The sequence below is a fragment of the Lygodium microphyllum genome, chromosome 3 (assembly GCF_053477565.2).
Source record: "Lygodium microphyllum isolate KBCC chromosome 3, Lygodium_microphyllum_v1.1.10, whole genome shotgun sequence".
Taxonomy (NCBI): domain Eukaryota; kingdom Viridiplantae; phylum Streptophyta; class Polypodiopsida; order Schizaeales; family Lygodiaceae; genus Lygodium; species Lygodium microphyllum.
Window position 1 is genome coordinate 98,998,012 of NC_141137.1, and position 17,132 is coordinate 99,015,143.

Below are 17,132 nucleotides of genomic sequence, written 5' to 3' on the forward strand. Positions count from 1 at the left end.
AAAATATTTCATAATTACACTACCATTATAGAAAGATAGTTCATAATCCATGAATCTCCATGCATTACATATTTCATTATCATTATTGTGTTTCTCCCTATCTAAAAGCCCATCCACACTACTTCATTTATCAATGCAAAATGCATATGGTTGAACTCATTTAAGGTTCATGCTTCATTTGTTGCAAGAAAACAATAGGACCAATATGCTTCCGTAAACACATGATAACTTAGTAATAAAACTTGGTGAGTAACATCATTCTTTCACAATCTCTTCTAATGAAATAAGAATGTACACTTCAAGGTCTATCTTCCATATGTACAAATCTATTAAACAATCACTAAAACAACATGCAAACTAACCTTTAAAAACCACATGCACACTTTGTTTATAGCTTAAATATGTCTTTGACATAGCACGTCTTTGACATAGGACGTTTGGCTCTACCCGATCAATCCACCTATGTAGCCGTACGGTAGAATTCTTTGTGAGGTCCCATGGAGAGCTGTAAAATATCTTCTCATCCTTTTCCAACTACTGGTACTGATGTGAAAGGAAAGAGATTTGTAAGTTCTGATGTCTTGGGCGGATGGGATTGTGCCAGAATCCTTGGCTGGCTTGCCCCTGGAGTAAGCGTTTTCTCAACATACAAGCTCCTACCGAAGAGAGCCGCAATCCTCAGCAATACCTTGTATCTCAAACGTCTTTTCTTCCCAAATTCAATAAGCATATCAGCGTTAGCAAAAACGAGTACCCCTTAATCACACCGAAACACGTGTGCTTCTTCAATAATAAGTAATTTGCACATTATAAATTTTTTAGCAAATTGTACAGTAGAACTTACAACGATGCAAGAAATAGCTACTACAAATCTCGAAAAAGGGCTTGTTCCTCTTCAGTCAGCAGATCAGGGCTTTCCTTTGGAACCACAACTGCACCCTCAAAATTAGATGTATCACCTGGTGAAGCCTACATAGCACGCACACAACATAGTAGCAGCAATAGGTGAGAATTTTAAGAGGCGATGGTGTCATCACATAGAATTGAAATTCTCAATATCGACTGCATTTGACCGCTTGCAAGGCGTACGACCACACGGCATGAGGTTATGTTCTCACGATAGGTGCCAGCCCCAATTTCAAGGTTCCACAAACTGCTCTCATTGCTTTCGGCTTAACAGTAGGCCCATCGCAACCAGCAAATAATCCTAACTTAATGACTCCACGATGGTAAACCAATCTGGATTTTCCCCCTATGAAGCTTCACTGTCCCTTGCGATTGGCTTTGGGCTCCTCCACAGAAGGGGACTTTTTGTTTGTCGAAAATTTCTCAAGTCTATGGACTAGGATTCGGTAGGCTCAAAGCCCAACTATTTCAAAATTCTCACAAACTGATGCCTAGATGCAACGGAAGTAACTAAAGTTGTTACAAGGTGTCTTGTGAAGCAATAATTTGGAGGTGGTTGTGAGGCGTGTTGAAGAAGTTGTAGCTAGCTGTGATGAGTAGGCAACAACTACAATAAATTGCAAGGACAAAAACATCTCTTTGGCCACACTTTTTGATGACCTACCCTAAATGATCAAAGGTCCTCGAAGTTCATCTGTACAAAGAGCCTTCTAATCTTCAAAAACTGATAAGAGGAAGTTGACTAAATCCCAACTCCAGGCTATTAGCAGCATATTTGATTTGTATACTCTTCAACCTGTTGAATAGAGTAGCATATATGCTACCAACCATGCTAGAGAGGTCACTCTCAAGTGTCAACGTAGTCTGAAGTGGTGTCAAACTCAATTCCCACCTCTCTTGATTAAGCTGATGTGAATAGAACAGACTCTGTGGTAGTAATGTTGGCAATGTTAGAAAAGTCATAGCACATGCTTTCTGCATAGCTAGTGTGTGATCTGTTTATTTAATAGGCATGCTCCAAGTTTGTTGCAAAATAGGCATATTTGAAAACATGGAGTGCATGGAGTATATGACTCAATCTTTCAAGACATGTACAGAGAGATCTGTATCGTAATTGTTATAGCCATAAGTAATTCTGGCGAACTATGACTGTATTGTCTTTATATGTAAACCCTTATCCTAATGTATCAGTATAAGACTAATATCTAACAATGGTGGGTAAAATATGGAAGGTATACAAGAGTATATGGTGAATAGTGAAGAACCAATATGTTCAGTGATGGATCAAGTATCAAAGTTCGTGTTGGAGATGTAATTTATACATAAAAACTACACTACTAGATAGAATAGTCCAAGATGAACCATTTGACAATAAACATGACCGTGTTTCATCATCATGATGTGGCAATCCTGACATTGTACGATGAAGTGATAGTGCTGACATGGAATTTTGATGTAGCATCAAATTTATCTAATCAAGGAAGTGACTTTTGAATTTTAAAATTGAACTCTAAATTTGGAATTTTTTAAAGGCTGCTATCTGTTGGTCCCTAGACACAGAACAGAGCATAGGGTGCAAGATGGAGGCAAGGAATGATGACAAAAAGATGAGGAAGGCTGCATACAATGATGATTGAGAAACAGTGGAGCAGCGACATCCATAAATAGCCTAATGTTGAATGACTAGCCAACCAGCAAACTGGCTGACCTGTTTGAATGTCAATAAATAGCTGCTGGCCAAAACAGGGCTGTGCAGCATGGCCCACAGAGGAGATAACTTTCCACCTACCACATGGCTGTCATGCTTGCCCAAGAGAAGACTAGGGCTCATAGGCAGGAGATAGCCAAAAAAAATGTATGTTTGCTAACACCCCCTTTGAGATCCTAGATGTGGCAGAGGGCCAAAGGAGATGGTATGGATCCAAGGGTGGTAGAAAGAGGGCCACTGTCAATGAAGTTCATCAATGATGAATGCCAACCAAGGAGTATGGCCCCCTCTCCAAATCAAAAACCAAAGCAACGAGAGGCTGCCATAGGCCAATGGAAGTGAAGAAATCTCAAAAAGATCACTTGAGTGATGTACAATTGGGAACAGGTGAGCCAAGCCGTGGACACAACTAAGAGATGGTAGCAAGGAGCTATGAAAGGCACTAAAACCTGCCAGAAAAGAACATCAAGGACCAAGGGCCATGGGATGTGCATACCAGCAATAATAGGGGATGGTGGCTCGATGACGAAGGAAAGGGACTGCCACATGAAGAAAAGGCCCAATGAAGATTGTAATCCCTGAAGTTCCTCACGACGTTGGTGTTAGAGTGCAGTGATGCAGAAGAGTGTTCACAAACCAATCACAGATGTTGAATACAGAGAAAAGAGAGAGAAGAGACAAAAGGACATTGAAAATGTTGAACACTGAAAGATGAATAAATCAAGGCGAAATATGTATGGAAGGCTGTGTACATATAGAAACAGTTGAACACCTCACACACTGTGTATTAACTGATGAATATAGCCACCAGGTAGGAAGCCTTTACATAGGCTGTCAAAAAAGAAGGAAAAACCTGTAGTCAGCCAGCAAAAGGCTGGTCAGACTGGCTGAAAAGGTCAGATCTGCTGCGTGGCAGGCCGACTGGTCTATCTGACTGGGAAGACCTACTTGCTGCCCATAATCCTGCCCAACCAAGTGTTCCTACTGCCCATGATGGTGCTGCCGTGTCTGCAGCCTGCCCCACCGTCCAGGAGGTGGCCATCTGCTAACACCCCCTCTAAAATCTTGGATACCACGTAAGGCTCAAGGGTGTGAAATGCTATCTGAGAACAGCATGAGGAAGAGATTCGGTGAAAAGATCTGCCAAGTTTTCTTCCGTCTTGCAGTACTCCATGTCAACTATGCCATCCAAGATCTTCTCTCAGATGAAATAGTATTGGATCTCAATCTCCTTTGTCCATGCATGAAATAGTGGGTTCTGCACATGAGCTTTACACTCTCATCATTGCATAGAGGAGATCGGTAGCTTGGGTTTGGGGACAACCAAGCTCTCCTAATATCCTCCGAAGCCACATGGTCTCACTTGTACTCGGTACTCAGCCTCCATAGAAGATAGGGCAACTATTAGTTGCTTCTTCTTGGTGCTCCATGAGATAGCACTTGCATTGAGTAGAAAGTAAAAACCTGTTGTCGATAGTATAGACATCCTCGGAATTTGGATCATAAAGCTTTATCCCACGAACTTGGAGTTATAGACCACAAACTCTTGCTTAGTAGACTTCAGCTCCCTCTTATCACGCTCCTTTGGAATATAGACATATGCATCACACTCGAAAACCCTAAAATAAGAAACATTAGGTTTCTAACCAGAACATGCCTCGAACATGATCATGCTTGGAACAACTGACATGGGTGATTGAAACCAGCCTTCCTCCTAGGAGAGGGTGGTAATGACCTAATTAATCAACAATTACAACAAGCATAAAATTCACATAAACTAAAAATGCACACTTACCACTTTAATCTTGGACAATGAATAACCTAGTGGCCCCAAAACTAGTACCCCTTGCGGTATTTCTTTACCTTTTATTGCAAATGGATGGAGTACAACTAAGATATTCTTTGCTAATCCAAGTGCCTCTTGCTATCAAATTGACCCGCCAGCCTTCAAACTAATTGCCCCTTCGTTTGCTTGGGATTGGCCTTCACGCCTCCTTGGAAGGAAAATTAAGCCCCAAATCTGATATGGGCCAGTTGGCCTCTTGAATCTCCTTGAAATTCTTTAATTTTAGTTGCTAGAATTCAAGTCCTAGGCCCTCAATTTTGAGCACACATCCCAAGGTGGCTATCAAATTGTAATGATGATGAATTATGAATGATGAATCATTGAATCATGCTAAATGAATCAAGCTGATATAGTGGAGCTGAAGCTTTGAAGATGACTACACTATCCTATTTGACTAGGTAGCAACACCGATAGGAAATTTACGCTATGAAGGGAGTGAAATGCACTCCTTCAGCAATAGGATATCAAAGATAAATGCTGAAGGTGAAGGATAGGACAACCAGCTATAAAGGGAGTAAAACATAGTCCTGAAGAGCTATCAAAGATGAAAAATATGCTGAAATCTCTTCGAGATGATGGCTACTTACTATCAATGAGATTGCTAGGCAGCCAACTCGAGAAGAAAACAAAAGAATATCTAATGAAGGTCTCTCCATGTAAGTGGTTGCAGATAGACAACTGCTAGGCAACCCTTCAGGAGTGAAGAAAACACAAAAACATAGGTATCTAATGTAGGGCTGATAAAGAGGGTGTAACATGTTGTAAATTGCCTGAAATTGGTGCAAACACAAGCCTAATAAACACCATGTGAGGAGGGACTGATACCAAATGATGTGGGCTGCAAAATGCCAAGTGGAGATGGATGAAGAAGCCAAAAACCATAATGTCCTCCTCGCAAGGTGGCAATGGTAGTGGAGAGGATGGAGAAAGGAGAGAAGGATATTGAAGATAGTGATAGAATGTCGAAAGGAATGAATGAGCGGGATGAAGAATGAGGAAAGTCAGTGCCGTATTTATAGGCACAAACTATCTAGAGTTGTGCCCCAACTATCTCAAGTGGCACCCACTGAAGTCTCTTGGGTGGCACTCAACACTAAATAATGATCCAAATAAATCCTTTTGGGGTTATAAATGGAAACCAAAAATAGGAATGAAGTAGGGGAAATGTACTAAAAGACTTGGTTTCTCAGCACCCCCTCTCAAGCCCAAAAAGGAAACAAAAAATAGAAATGAAGTAGGGGAAATGTACTAAAAGACTTGGTTTCTTAACACCCCCTCTCAAGCCCAAAAAAGAGCAGAAAAGAGGAGTGTGATAGAGAAGAAGATCAACCCAGGGAGCTCAATGTTCCACTTGGAAGGTAACATGTAGTTAAGAAAAATAGATATGATGAGCTGATAGAACCTAAAACTCAACCTCAGAAGACAACCCACAAGCTTTGTTACTCCATGCTGGAAGGTATATGCAAGCCTAGTCACCGAGCCATGGCTGAAACATACAAAGCCCCAAACTAGGAAAAAACTATAGAGCTTGGGTGTCAATGAGAAAAAGAGGAGTAAATAAATGAGGAAATGGGTGATGTAGCAGAGATATTCAACCACCCCAAGGATGTAAAGGATTGTTGACAAGGTGGGTGAAGAATCGTAGTCTGATAGAGGACCCCCTTTGAAGCCAAAGGAATGGGATCCCTTTCTGAAGAAGAAAGATGAGCTGCCTCAAAATCCCCTGCTAAATCCCCTTTGAGAGATTGGAAATCAAGAAACTTATGGATCATGGCCTCCGAAACATCTAAAGACCAAGGAAATGCCACTAGCAGTGCCAAAGAAGGTATCTAGGACTCCACTGGAACAGACGTTGGGTTTCCCCCAGAGGTGGCCTCTCAAACCTAAGTAGAAGAGAGAGTGGAGGGAGGGATATTGAGCTAACAAAAGCATTACATGCTGAATGAGCCTCTTAAACAGCCCAAAAAATGCTTAATAAATGAAAACCCTCAAATGGTACGTGGTTCGAGAGAGTTTTTAAATGGTGCGCAGTCCCGAAACTTTCTATAAATAGGTAGGCTGCCCTCCATTCAGCTCAATCTTGTTTTTGCAAGTTTCAACCCTCTAGCTTCACTGTTCACACCCCATTTGCGGAGGACATCTCAGCCAAAGCTAACCATTGCTGTCCAGATCCATGCAGTGACTATTTCCAGCCCCCCGCAAGTTTTCTGCCCTGTTTTGCTACTGCCAGATGTCAGCTCTTCCCTAGGCATGTTGTGTTTACTTTGGCAGACAATTTGCAGGCTGCGCTTTCTGTCTACACTCCCTGGAGATCTTCCATAGGCTGCATTTGACTAGCCCAATTGCCACTCTGCAGTAGATGTCATTATTGTTGTTGTGATTGACCAATTTCTGATGCTACTTGGCAGTCCAGTCCACATCATCAACACACCTACATTTGTTGTTTTCTCACTCCTCTGCCTGTGATCTGGCACCACACTACTGCATTTGCTGTTGTTTGACATCTAGAGGCTGCCTCAATGCATTTTGGGATCTATCAAGAGTACGATACACACTCTTGCTCAACACCTTTGTCTCAGTCCACAAGACACAATTTTCATTCCTACATAGTTTGTTTGCTGCATGAGCATTGTATATTCACTATTCAGTCATTTATTCAAGTTCCATTATGTTCATTGTCTCTAAGTTACCCTAATCCTAACTGTATTTTTTTGAGTTTAAGCTTTGTCGTATGCTTTCATTTATGTTTCTACATTAGGGTATTTCTTCACATGGTATCAGAGCAAGGTTCTCTTCCGTGAAACCTTGGCCTTTGATCTGAAAGCCCTTTGCAATAAGCAGGAACAACAAGATGGCAAGTTGACTTCAAACACATCTTCACCACATCATCATGATGCTCCCAAGCCTAGCACATTGAGACACAAAACAAAGTGGACTTCACAGCTTGCTTCTCTTTCCAACATTAGCCGATTCTTCGGACTAGGAACAACAAGATGGCAAGTTGACTTCAAACACATCTTCACCACATCATCATGATGCTCCCAAGCCTAGCACATTGAGACACAAAACAAAGTAGACTTCACAGCTTGCTTCTCTTTCCGACATAGCCTATTCTTCGGACTACTATGGAGTTCACAAACCATATGAGATCTCACGACCCAAACACAATCTCATTCTCATGTATTGTGCTCAACAGTAGATTGAAGGTAAATTTGTGTTTTCCCCTTTAGATTCTAGTCTAATGATTTTGTTGGAATAATAAAAGCTCCACAATAGACTGGCCATCCCAACATGGAAATTGGCATGGAGTACAGCCCATTTCTCTCTCTACCATCATCATCTCCATCCTTATTACTTTCATCCTTTACATACACTTCTCCACCTTCATTCACTCCTATGTCAAGTACACATGCTACTACTGCTTAATCTTTTTTAGTTGAACTCTTCAGACCAAGTATTGATTCATAAGCCCTGAAGAGGACAGATTTTTCTTTTTTGAACTCAAGAAAAGATAATAAAAAATTGCAAGAAACTATGGGGAGTACTCCATCTTTTCCTTCCATATTTACATCTCATGGTCAATTTGATTTTGATGACTCATCTTTTTCATCATTTGCATTTAATGAACAAAAGGAACCTAACACATTTCCCACACCTACACAAATGACAAAATCCGTTTAATCTCCCACCCATCCCAGCCACCAGTTCCACTGCACTATCCTTTTAACCTCCATTAACTGCACCTTACATGTCTTCACACATCACATCACGGGATCCTTCACCCTTAGGTGTGCCTTTTAGAGGACCTCATCTTTTCCTGGACTAGGTGGCATCTCCATGATGGAGATTCATCCTCCCATTCCCACACTTTCAGGATTTTCATGGTGCTCTTCTGTAGGAAGAGGTTAACCATAAGAATTTGGATGCCTCTCGTGTGTCTCATGCTATGACAGTTAGAGGTAGGAATGATGGATATGGAAAGCATGGCAGTGGTAGTGTCCGTGGATGGGATTCTCAGAAATCTTGATCCAAGTCTTGTGGGAAATCACGTAGCAAATCCCGTGGCAGGAATGCAGATGTTACTTGTCACCATTGTGGGAAAAATGGCCATATTAGGCCACAATGCCATGAATTGCGCAATGAAAGGCGCAAAGATAAGGGGAAAGACAAAGTGCAGGATAAGTCTTCTGATCACAGCATAGTACCTGCAAAGTCCAGTGTTAAAATTGAAGAGATCAATGTTATACAGCCTGAGAATGTTGATGATGATGATTATATCCTAGCAGCTTCTTCTAGTGCTTCGCAGATAACAGAGATACACTCTATGTATGCACAGTGTTGGCTCTTGGACTCAGGTACGTCCTTTCATGTGACACCTTGCCGAGAGTGGTTTCATTCATACCGTACTGTTTCCGGTTCTGTATGCTTGGGTGATGACAGTTTTCTTGATATTGTGGGATAGCACTCTACATAGAGGACGATAAGTTGATGCTGGAGAGAGTGAGGCTGGCTCTTGACGTGTTCTGTTCTGTAGCGGGAGCAAAAATCAACTATTGGCGAAAGTCGGTTGGTTTCCTCATAGACCCGGACTCTAGCACAGTGGGGCGTCCACTTGGGATTTAGATGGGTACAGACCGTCCGGTACCTAGGGTTCCAAGTGGAACTCGACATTACTCATGCCCAGCAGTTTCTTTCTGTCCTTGATTCTATTCGGAGGAAACTGACCTACTAGAGCACGGCTCGCCCCTCACTAGCCAGCCAAGCCCTGGTGGTTAACCAAGTCCTCCTAGCAATGGCCTGGTACATCAACTCGTATTGGTGCTTCTCCTCACCATGCGTAGTGCAGCTTTGCCGCCTAGTGCGGAATTTCCTTTAGTCAGGGTCAGATGGTTCCAAGGATTCCAGGGCCAAGGTGGCATGGGCGACCATCATACAGCATCCGTCAAAGGGAGGGCTTGGGATCATAGACCCAAAGTATCAGAGTGTGGCCCTCTTGGGCAAGCTAGTTGTCCGCGGCCTCACACCAGGCAGGCATACCTGGAAGGTCTTATTCCAGGAGGGTCTCCAGGACTGTAGACCGAGGCTTGGCTGTGAGTGGAGGCCATCCCTAAGATGGATCTTCACATCAGCCCAGATTACTCCCCCCCCAGATCACCTTTCCTACGTAGCTTACTCCATGTGTAGCAGGGCCTCCATAAGGCCCTAATCCACAGCCCCCTAGGCTACCAGAAGGAGATAGACCGTCAGCCGGTGATCTGGAACCCCTAGGTCAAAGATCGGGTAGGGGCACAGATCAGCAAGCGCCTCCACATCCAGTGGGGTAGGGAGGCCGGCCTGGCTTGTACCGTCAGGACTTGGTGGGAGGTGTACAAGATGGCAGATGAGGAGGTGCTGCAGCGAGTATCAAGCTGCCAAAGAGGAGTGGAGTTGAGGAGAAGGGAGATAGATGTAGCAATACCTCTGGAATAGCTTACTCCCCTGATACGAGAGCCAATAGAGCCTAGGGAGGTATGGGCAGCTAGGTTTTCACCAGCAGGCATCCCCCTACAAGTGATAGGTAGAGTGGGTGGCACTCTGCAAGGGACTTTCTCTTCCGTTCAGGAGGGGGGGTGTCTGGCCCTTGACAGAGGGCAGCAGGATGAGAGGATAGCCGCCCTTTCGTGTAGGAGGATTTGGGTGGTGGGCCTTCAGGGGAAGACATGGCTACTGGACCCCTATGCTTTATGGAAGGAGCTCAGGAAGCGGCGCCTTTGGATCTGGGAGGGCATACCACTTGATGAGCTGGAGTGGGATCCAGGAGAGTGGCTATGGCCGGCCACTATGATCGCCAAGAAACCATCTAGGTTCCTGGAGTACACTGCCAAGATTGGCAGACACGTACCGATGCAGGAGGATATGGATTGGGCGCCATCACGTAGCAGGCACTGGGCGGAGCACAACATCACGGAGCCTTCCACCGGACCTTCTGGCGCCGCCTATGGGATAGATGGAGGCCGAAGAGAGTATCATATTTCTTATGGCTAGTGGCACATGGAGGCTTGGCGGTGGGAAGTTACCTTGCCTAGATGTAGAAGGGAGGTTGTAAGCGCTGCATACAACCTCTGGAAACCCCAAAGCACTGCCTTTGGTCATGTGAGGAGACGTAGCTCGTGCGGAGAGGAGCATGCCACATCCTTCGCCGTATAGCACCCAGCCTTGGATATATCTCATGGGGAGCTTTCTATTGGCAGGCAGTCAGCCAGGTCCGTCACCTTCTGTATGAGGCCGAGATGTAGGACACAATATTCATTATTGAGGCAAGGTCATGTGCAGTGGTCGGTTTGGAGGCTCTACCCATCCGCCAGGTACTGGAGCCCACAGCAGACTGCTCGGAGGTATGGGAGATCATAGGGAGTCTTAGTGGATGGCATATTTGGAAGGCACGGTGTCAGGAGGCTTTCGGCGGAGAGAGACTTTCAGTACAAGCGACCTTAGTGGAGCTCTGGACCTCCATTATCCACTCCCTCCGCGGAAGATGGGACCAGGTGCAGGGCGAGTCCAGGGATCGTCAGGAGCTCCCTTGCCATTTCATGCGCACTCGGGGCGGCCAGGACCTATTCTTTGTGATGCGCACGCAAGCAGTCCCAGTAGGCATGCACCCCTTCCCCCCTCCCCCATGGCTTCTTGTCCCCATCCCTCCTAGACTGTCTTGAGAGGCTTGTATACATGATGTAGTTGTGACTTTGCATCAACTCCAGCTAGTCTGTTGAGCATGAGCACCCCGTTGTAATCAGTTTTCTTTTTAGTAATATAATCAGCCACATTTTACTTGGAAAAAAAAAAACATCCAAAGGTGATGCCCAAAACTCGGATAGAATGAATACCAAAGCAAGTTCCATAACGACCAGAGCCGGGACAGCCACACCTAGAGGAAGAGTTGCCGGCATAACCCTCAAGGAAGTAGAAGATGATGAAGATCCCACCTTGGAAACCGACATGGAGAGAGCAAGAATTCACACCTCTCTCAACAAGAAGAGGCCAAATCAACAATTCTCAGTGATTCAAACATCGTCAACCTATAATGGTAAACCCTTTAAAATTTTGATTGATTGTGGAAGTACACATTCATTCATATCACCAAGGTGTGCTAGAAAACTAGGCATAGACACAATGCATGCACTTGGGCTAATAGTTAAGTTAGCTGATGGAAAAGAAGTTTCCTCGACACAACAGACAAGTAAGGTGAAGTTTAATCTGGATGGCAATCAGACCAACATGCAATTCAAAGTGATGAACATGGGAACCCTTGAGTGCCTGTTAGGACTGAACTGGTTAATTTCCAATGACACTCATATTCATTGTGAAAAGGGCCAAGTCACATTCTTGAATCTTGTAGGACAACAAGTGACCACACAAGGAGAAGCAAGAAAACCAAAGATTCAATTGGCGAAAGCTTCTTGAATCGCTAAAGATTTAAGAAAAGGGTCACCTGTATACCTAATCAAATTAAATAAGATTGAACAGGATAAAGAAGCCGAAGATGAACCGTCGTGGCTTAGGGAATATGCTGACGTATTTCCTGAAGAATTAACTAAACTTCCACCACAGAGAGAAGTCGATCCGAAATCAAGCTAGTACCAAGAGCTGCACCAGTTGCAAAGCGACCATATCGAATGTCCATTCCGAAAGCCATAAAACTAAAGGAACAACTTCAAAAGCTCTTAGATTAGGGATACATTAGACCAAATTACTCACCCTGGGGAGATCCATTATTATTTCAGAAAAAGAAGGATGGGACTCTCCATCTTTGCATTGATTATGGAGGGCTAAATCAGGTAACAATCAAGAATAAGTATCTAATTCCAAGGATCGACGAACTACTTGATTGACTATAAGGAGCAAAGATTTTCTCCAAGATTGATCTCAGATCAGGGTATTACCAGATTAAAATCAAGCAAGAAGATATCCCAAAAACTGGTTTTAGCACAAGGTACGGTCATTACAAGTTTAACGTAATGTCATTTGGATTAACAAACGCCCTGCTACCTTCAACAGATTAATGCAAGATATATTCATACCTTATCTTGACGATTTCGTCCTTGTATTCTTTGACAACATCTTAACATATTCCAAGGATGAAGGAAGTCACGAGTCACAACTGCAAACAGTTCTTGAGACAATGCAGACTCACAAGCTGTATGCTAAGAAGAAGAAGTGTGCGTTCTTCAAGAAGTAAATCAAGTATTTAGGGTTTATAGTTTCAGCAGAGGGAATATCAGTAGATCCGGCCAGGGTCAAGGATGTACAAGATTGGCCACCTTCAACCACTGTAAGCGAAGTTCATAGCTTTTTGGGTTTAACATGATGGTATCGGGTCTTTATCAAGAATTATGCCTTGATTGCTGCACCCCTCATCGATCTACCCAAGAAGCAAATTGCCATTAAATGGACCCAAGTTGAATAGTCTAGCTTTGACAGGCTTAATCTAAGCTTAGTCATGGCTCCGATCCTCAAACTACCCGATCTTAGTAAAGAATTCGAAGTGGTGACCTATGCGAGCTCTCTTGCTTTGGGATGGGTACTCATGCAGGAAGGATGTCCAATAGCATTTTCCTCAAGAAAATTGAAGACTCATGAGAGAAATTATGCTCTCATGACCTCGAATTACTTGCAATTATCCATGCTCTTAAGTTATGGAGACATTATCTACTCGGGAAGAAATTCTCACTGGTAACCGACCATAAAACTCTTAAATGGATCTTTACTCAACCAGATCTAAATATGAGGCAACGTCGGTGGATCAAAGTCTTGCAAGAGTATGATTTTGAGATCAAATATAGACCAGGCAAAGAGAATGTAATTGCAAATGCTCTAAGTTGCAAATCATTTCTCAATGCACTTATCTCATAACCTTTTAGAGCTCAAACACTAGCTACAATAATATCAATGCTTAGCAATCCCATCATCGAGCTAGCCAAGGAGAAGGCGAATAATGATCCCAAATATTAGCAAATTCTGAAGGAAATTCAGAATAAAGAGAAAAATCCCAAGCTTAAGACAAAGTATCTTAACTTCTCTGTTGATGAAGGGCTTATCTACTTCTTCAGGACAAGGTTATGTATTCCTTCAAGTCAAGAACTTAAAAAGAAGATACTATGGGAAGCTCATGATTCCCCATCTTCAAGACATCCTAGCTATGCCATAACTCTCAATGTAGTTAGGAAAAGCTATCATTGGGAAAAGCTCAAAAGTCGCATACTTAAATATGTAACCGAATGCTTGAGTTGCCAACGAATAAAAGCCGAATGAGTAAAGCTGCCAGGAAAGCTATAACCACTTGATATTCCTTAGATGAAATGGGAATTCATTAGTACGGATTTTGTAGTTGGATTACCCTCAGTTCAAGGAGGATACAACTCAATCATGGTAATTGTGGACATATTGACTAAGGTTATCCACGTTATTCCAGTCAAAACCAGCTACAAAGCCTCAGATAGCCAGGTTATTTGTCAAAGAAATCTTTAGACTTCATGGACTGCCAAAAAGAATTATCAGAGATCGTGATTCTCTATTCACTTCATATTTTTGGAAGGGATTATTTGAAGCTCTCGATACATAGCTTTGTTTTAGTACAGCTTATCACCCTCAAACTAATGGGTAGATAGAGCGTGTAAATCAGGTCATTGAAGACATACTTAGAACATATTGTTGCAAATAACCTAGACGGTGGATACAATATCTGCCTTTGGTGGAATTAGCTTACAATGCATCCTATCATCAGAGCATTCAGATTACCCCATTTCAAGCTCTATATGGGCAAGGATGCCTAACTCCATTAAACTTCTCCAACCCTACCTTGAAGGTTGAAGCTTCTAAGAAGATGCTTGAAGAGATAGACGAACAAGTCAAAACTATCAAGCAAGATATACAAGCTGTCAAGGATTGACAAAAAGACTATGCTAACCTAGGGAGAAAAGAGCGAATCTTCCAAGAAGGGGACAAGGTTTTATCCATGTACGCCCAAATAGGAGTTCTTTACCCTTGGGAAAATTCAAGAAGCTAAGCCTAAGATATTGTGGACCTTACAAAGTCATAAAGGCTCTTGGACCTAATGCTTATAAGCTGCAACTTCCTGAAACACTAAATGTTCATGATGTATTCCATGTCAGTCTCTTGAAGCTCTTCTTCCAGCATAGCGGTTTCCCCTCCCGAGGAGGATCGTGTAGCATCTCTCTTTATGCTATCATGGCAGTGACTTCTACCTTGCTCTTCTAGCGGGATGCTTCATCCACTTCCTCTTCTTTCATTCCTTATGGTTCTCGGCACCATATAAAGACCGACATCAAGCTCCTCTTTCTTCTTTGGCATCTACATCCAAGTTGAGAGGGGGTTCCTACCCTTCTTGGTATTCTACAGGCTTCAATACTTTGTCTTTGACATCGGCTTCTTTCCCCTGTTATACCTTACCCTTTGCATTGCATGATTTCATCATGTTTGTACTAGGGCGCTTGGACAAGTGAACAATTTCCCCATGAGGGACACTGTCCAAGTGGCACGTGCTATATAAGCATTCTTCAGCATGTAGCATACTTTGCATCTCATTGTGCATAGCACCACTTGAGTGGATCCTAAGCTGTTTCCACCGGCAGCTGTTGTTACCACATCACCATCTTTCATCACATGGATACCTCATCACCTATTTTTCCTCGTCATCGACACCCTGAATGGACGCGATAGCTTGTACTATTTTGTGATGTGTTGGGTGTACCCTCCCTACTCCCGTCTTCTAGGTCACTACTTCTCAATCGGCCGCATCCCATAAAATTTACCTCACTTATTCAAAAAAAAAAAAAAAAGTTCCATGTAGTTCAATTTGCCTTTATAGGGCTTGGTAAGCCACTGGATAGCCACTGTGCACCCTTTGTCCGATGCCCTATCCTCTCTGGGGTGACTATTTGGATTCCCTTGGTAAGATAACCATCGTCTCTGTAGTCTTGGTAGGCCACTGGGCAACCCACGTGCACCCTTTGCCCAATGCCCTGGCTGCTTTGGGGTGGGACGCTTTGGGGTAAATAAACATCATAGTGGTTGGCCTAACCTTTTGGCTCAATTTCGGGCCTGAGAGGGGATGTTGAGCTAAAATATGCATTACTTGCTGATTAACCTCTTAAACAGCCCCAAAACACACTAAAAAATACTCTTTTAAAGTAAAAACCCTAAAACACGGGGAGCAGTTCGAGAGAGCTCAGTGGAAACCCTAATTTTTTGGGGTACCCTTCCACATCTATAAATAGACAGGCTGCCCCCATTCAGCCTCATTCCACCTGTGCAGGTTTCACAGTCCATGTGCAGATTTCAACCATCAGTCTCCTCCCACGTGGCTGTCCAGCCCTCTAGACTGCTGCCACTCCAACTGTGTTTTCTCCTGCTGCTAGCGCCTTCATCCATGCTGACGTCAATTGCTGGCAACATCATCATCTGCTGCAATCTAATCATCCAATCGTCGCCAACCACATCAGACACTGTTTCGGCCTGCTATTTACAGTAGACTGTGCGCAGTTTCTAGCCTCCGATCGGTGGTACATTGCTGCATTTACCAGTTTCGAGCCTCGAGACTGCTGAATTTTGGTGTTTAGCCTGATGCCATTCACTATTCAGCACTCCTACACTCCGACCGGTGGTCACAGACTTGGGATCCGTCTCCGGTGGACGTCACACTCCGACATTGCTCTGCCCTTGAGTACACTGTACACTCTTACATTCATTTACAGCATTCATTTACTTCAGAGTTGTGTTCTCTCTCTCCCTTCTTCTGTTTGTGTTTGAGTTTTGAGTTTTGCGTTTAGGGTTTGAGTTTTTGAGTTTTGCGTTTAGGGTCTGAGTTTTGCCCTCTGTGTCTGTCTCTGTCTCTTTGTGTTTCTGTCATGGTCGTACACTCTGTGTGTCCTCAATGCAAACCCTAGCACTTTTCATCACACCTTCTTGGCCACAAATACAGTAGAGCACCCCTGAAATGATGCAGCCTAGCTAGCTCTAGCTCGAAAAGACACTCCACTTCAGTCACATCCAGTTCCCACCTTGGCAAATGATATGATGTGATTGCACAAAAAAATAATTAATAAATAGTCACCTTGTCAAAACAAGGCCATGTAGCATTGCCTGCCCACCAGGAGACAACTATCCACCTACCACATGGCTGTCGTGCCTGCCTAGAACAAGGATATCAGGCTGCCCGATGTTGTATGCAGAAAGGACCTCCACCTAAAGTGTCTCGGAGAGAAAGTGACAAACAAAGAGTGTGTCAAAGCTCCTAATGTTCTCATCTAACTCCAAAATCTTTAGAGAGTATCTCGAACCCCAAAATCTTCTATGCAGATATCCATGTCCTCCCCTTGCTCCTTAAGTGGTACTTTTAGTAGCTTTGGTCTACCTCTTAGGCTGAAAAGCTTGCTCCATTAGTTGTCTTGTACAAGTGAGTACCATTTGGAAATGGTACTTCTCAACAAATTGATATCAAATCAAGTTTTTGGATACTCCACCATTTACAAAGCAATGTGTAGGATGATCTACGACCATCACCTGCACCAACACAAGATCATGTAGACCCAAGGAAGATCAATCCACACCCTCCAAGAGTAATAGCTGAAGGGTTGATGCCATGGAAAAAGAGATTGAGGCTGCTTCCACCTCTTG

General features: G+C 43.4%; 1 protein-coding gene across 8 annotated transcripts in view; it reads right to left on the reverse strand.

Annotated features, from left to right (window-relative positions):
• Positions 1-216: 216 nt before the first annotated feature.
• The window catches only part of LOC148038663 (uncharacterized), a 72,071-nt gene continuing 55,155 nt past the window's right edge, over positions 217-17,132 (reverse strand). For 4 of the 8 annotated variants that reach the window (XM_087674190.1, XM_087674188.1, XM_087674191.1 and 1 more), the window contains exons 12-13: positions 845-969; positions 217-704 (exon numbers count right to left, since the gene is read on the reverse strand). In XM_087674190.1, coding sequence (XP_087530316.1) covers positions 865-969 — 105 coding nt within the window. In that variant the 3' untranslated portion in view covers positions 217-704; positions 845-864. Of the gene's footprint in view, positions 710-844; positions 970-17,132 lie in introns of all 8 variants that reach the window. The other 4 variants (XR_015690023.1, XR_015690029.1, XR_015690017.1 and 1 more) reach the window with 4 other exon arrangements.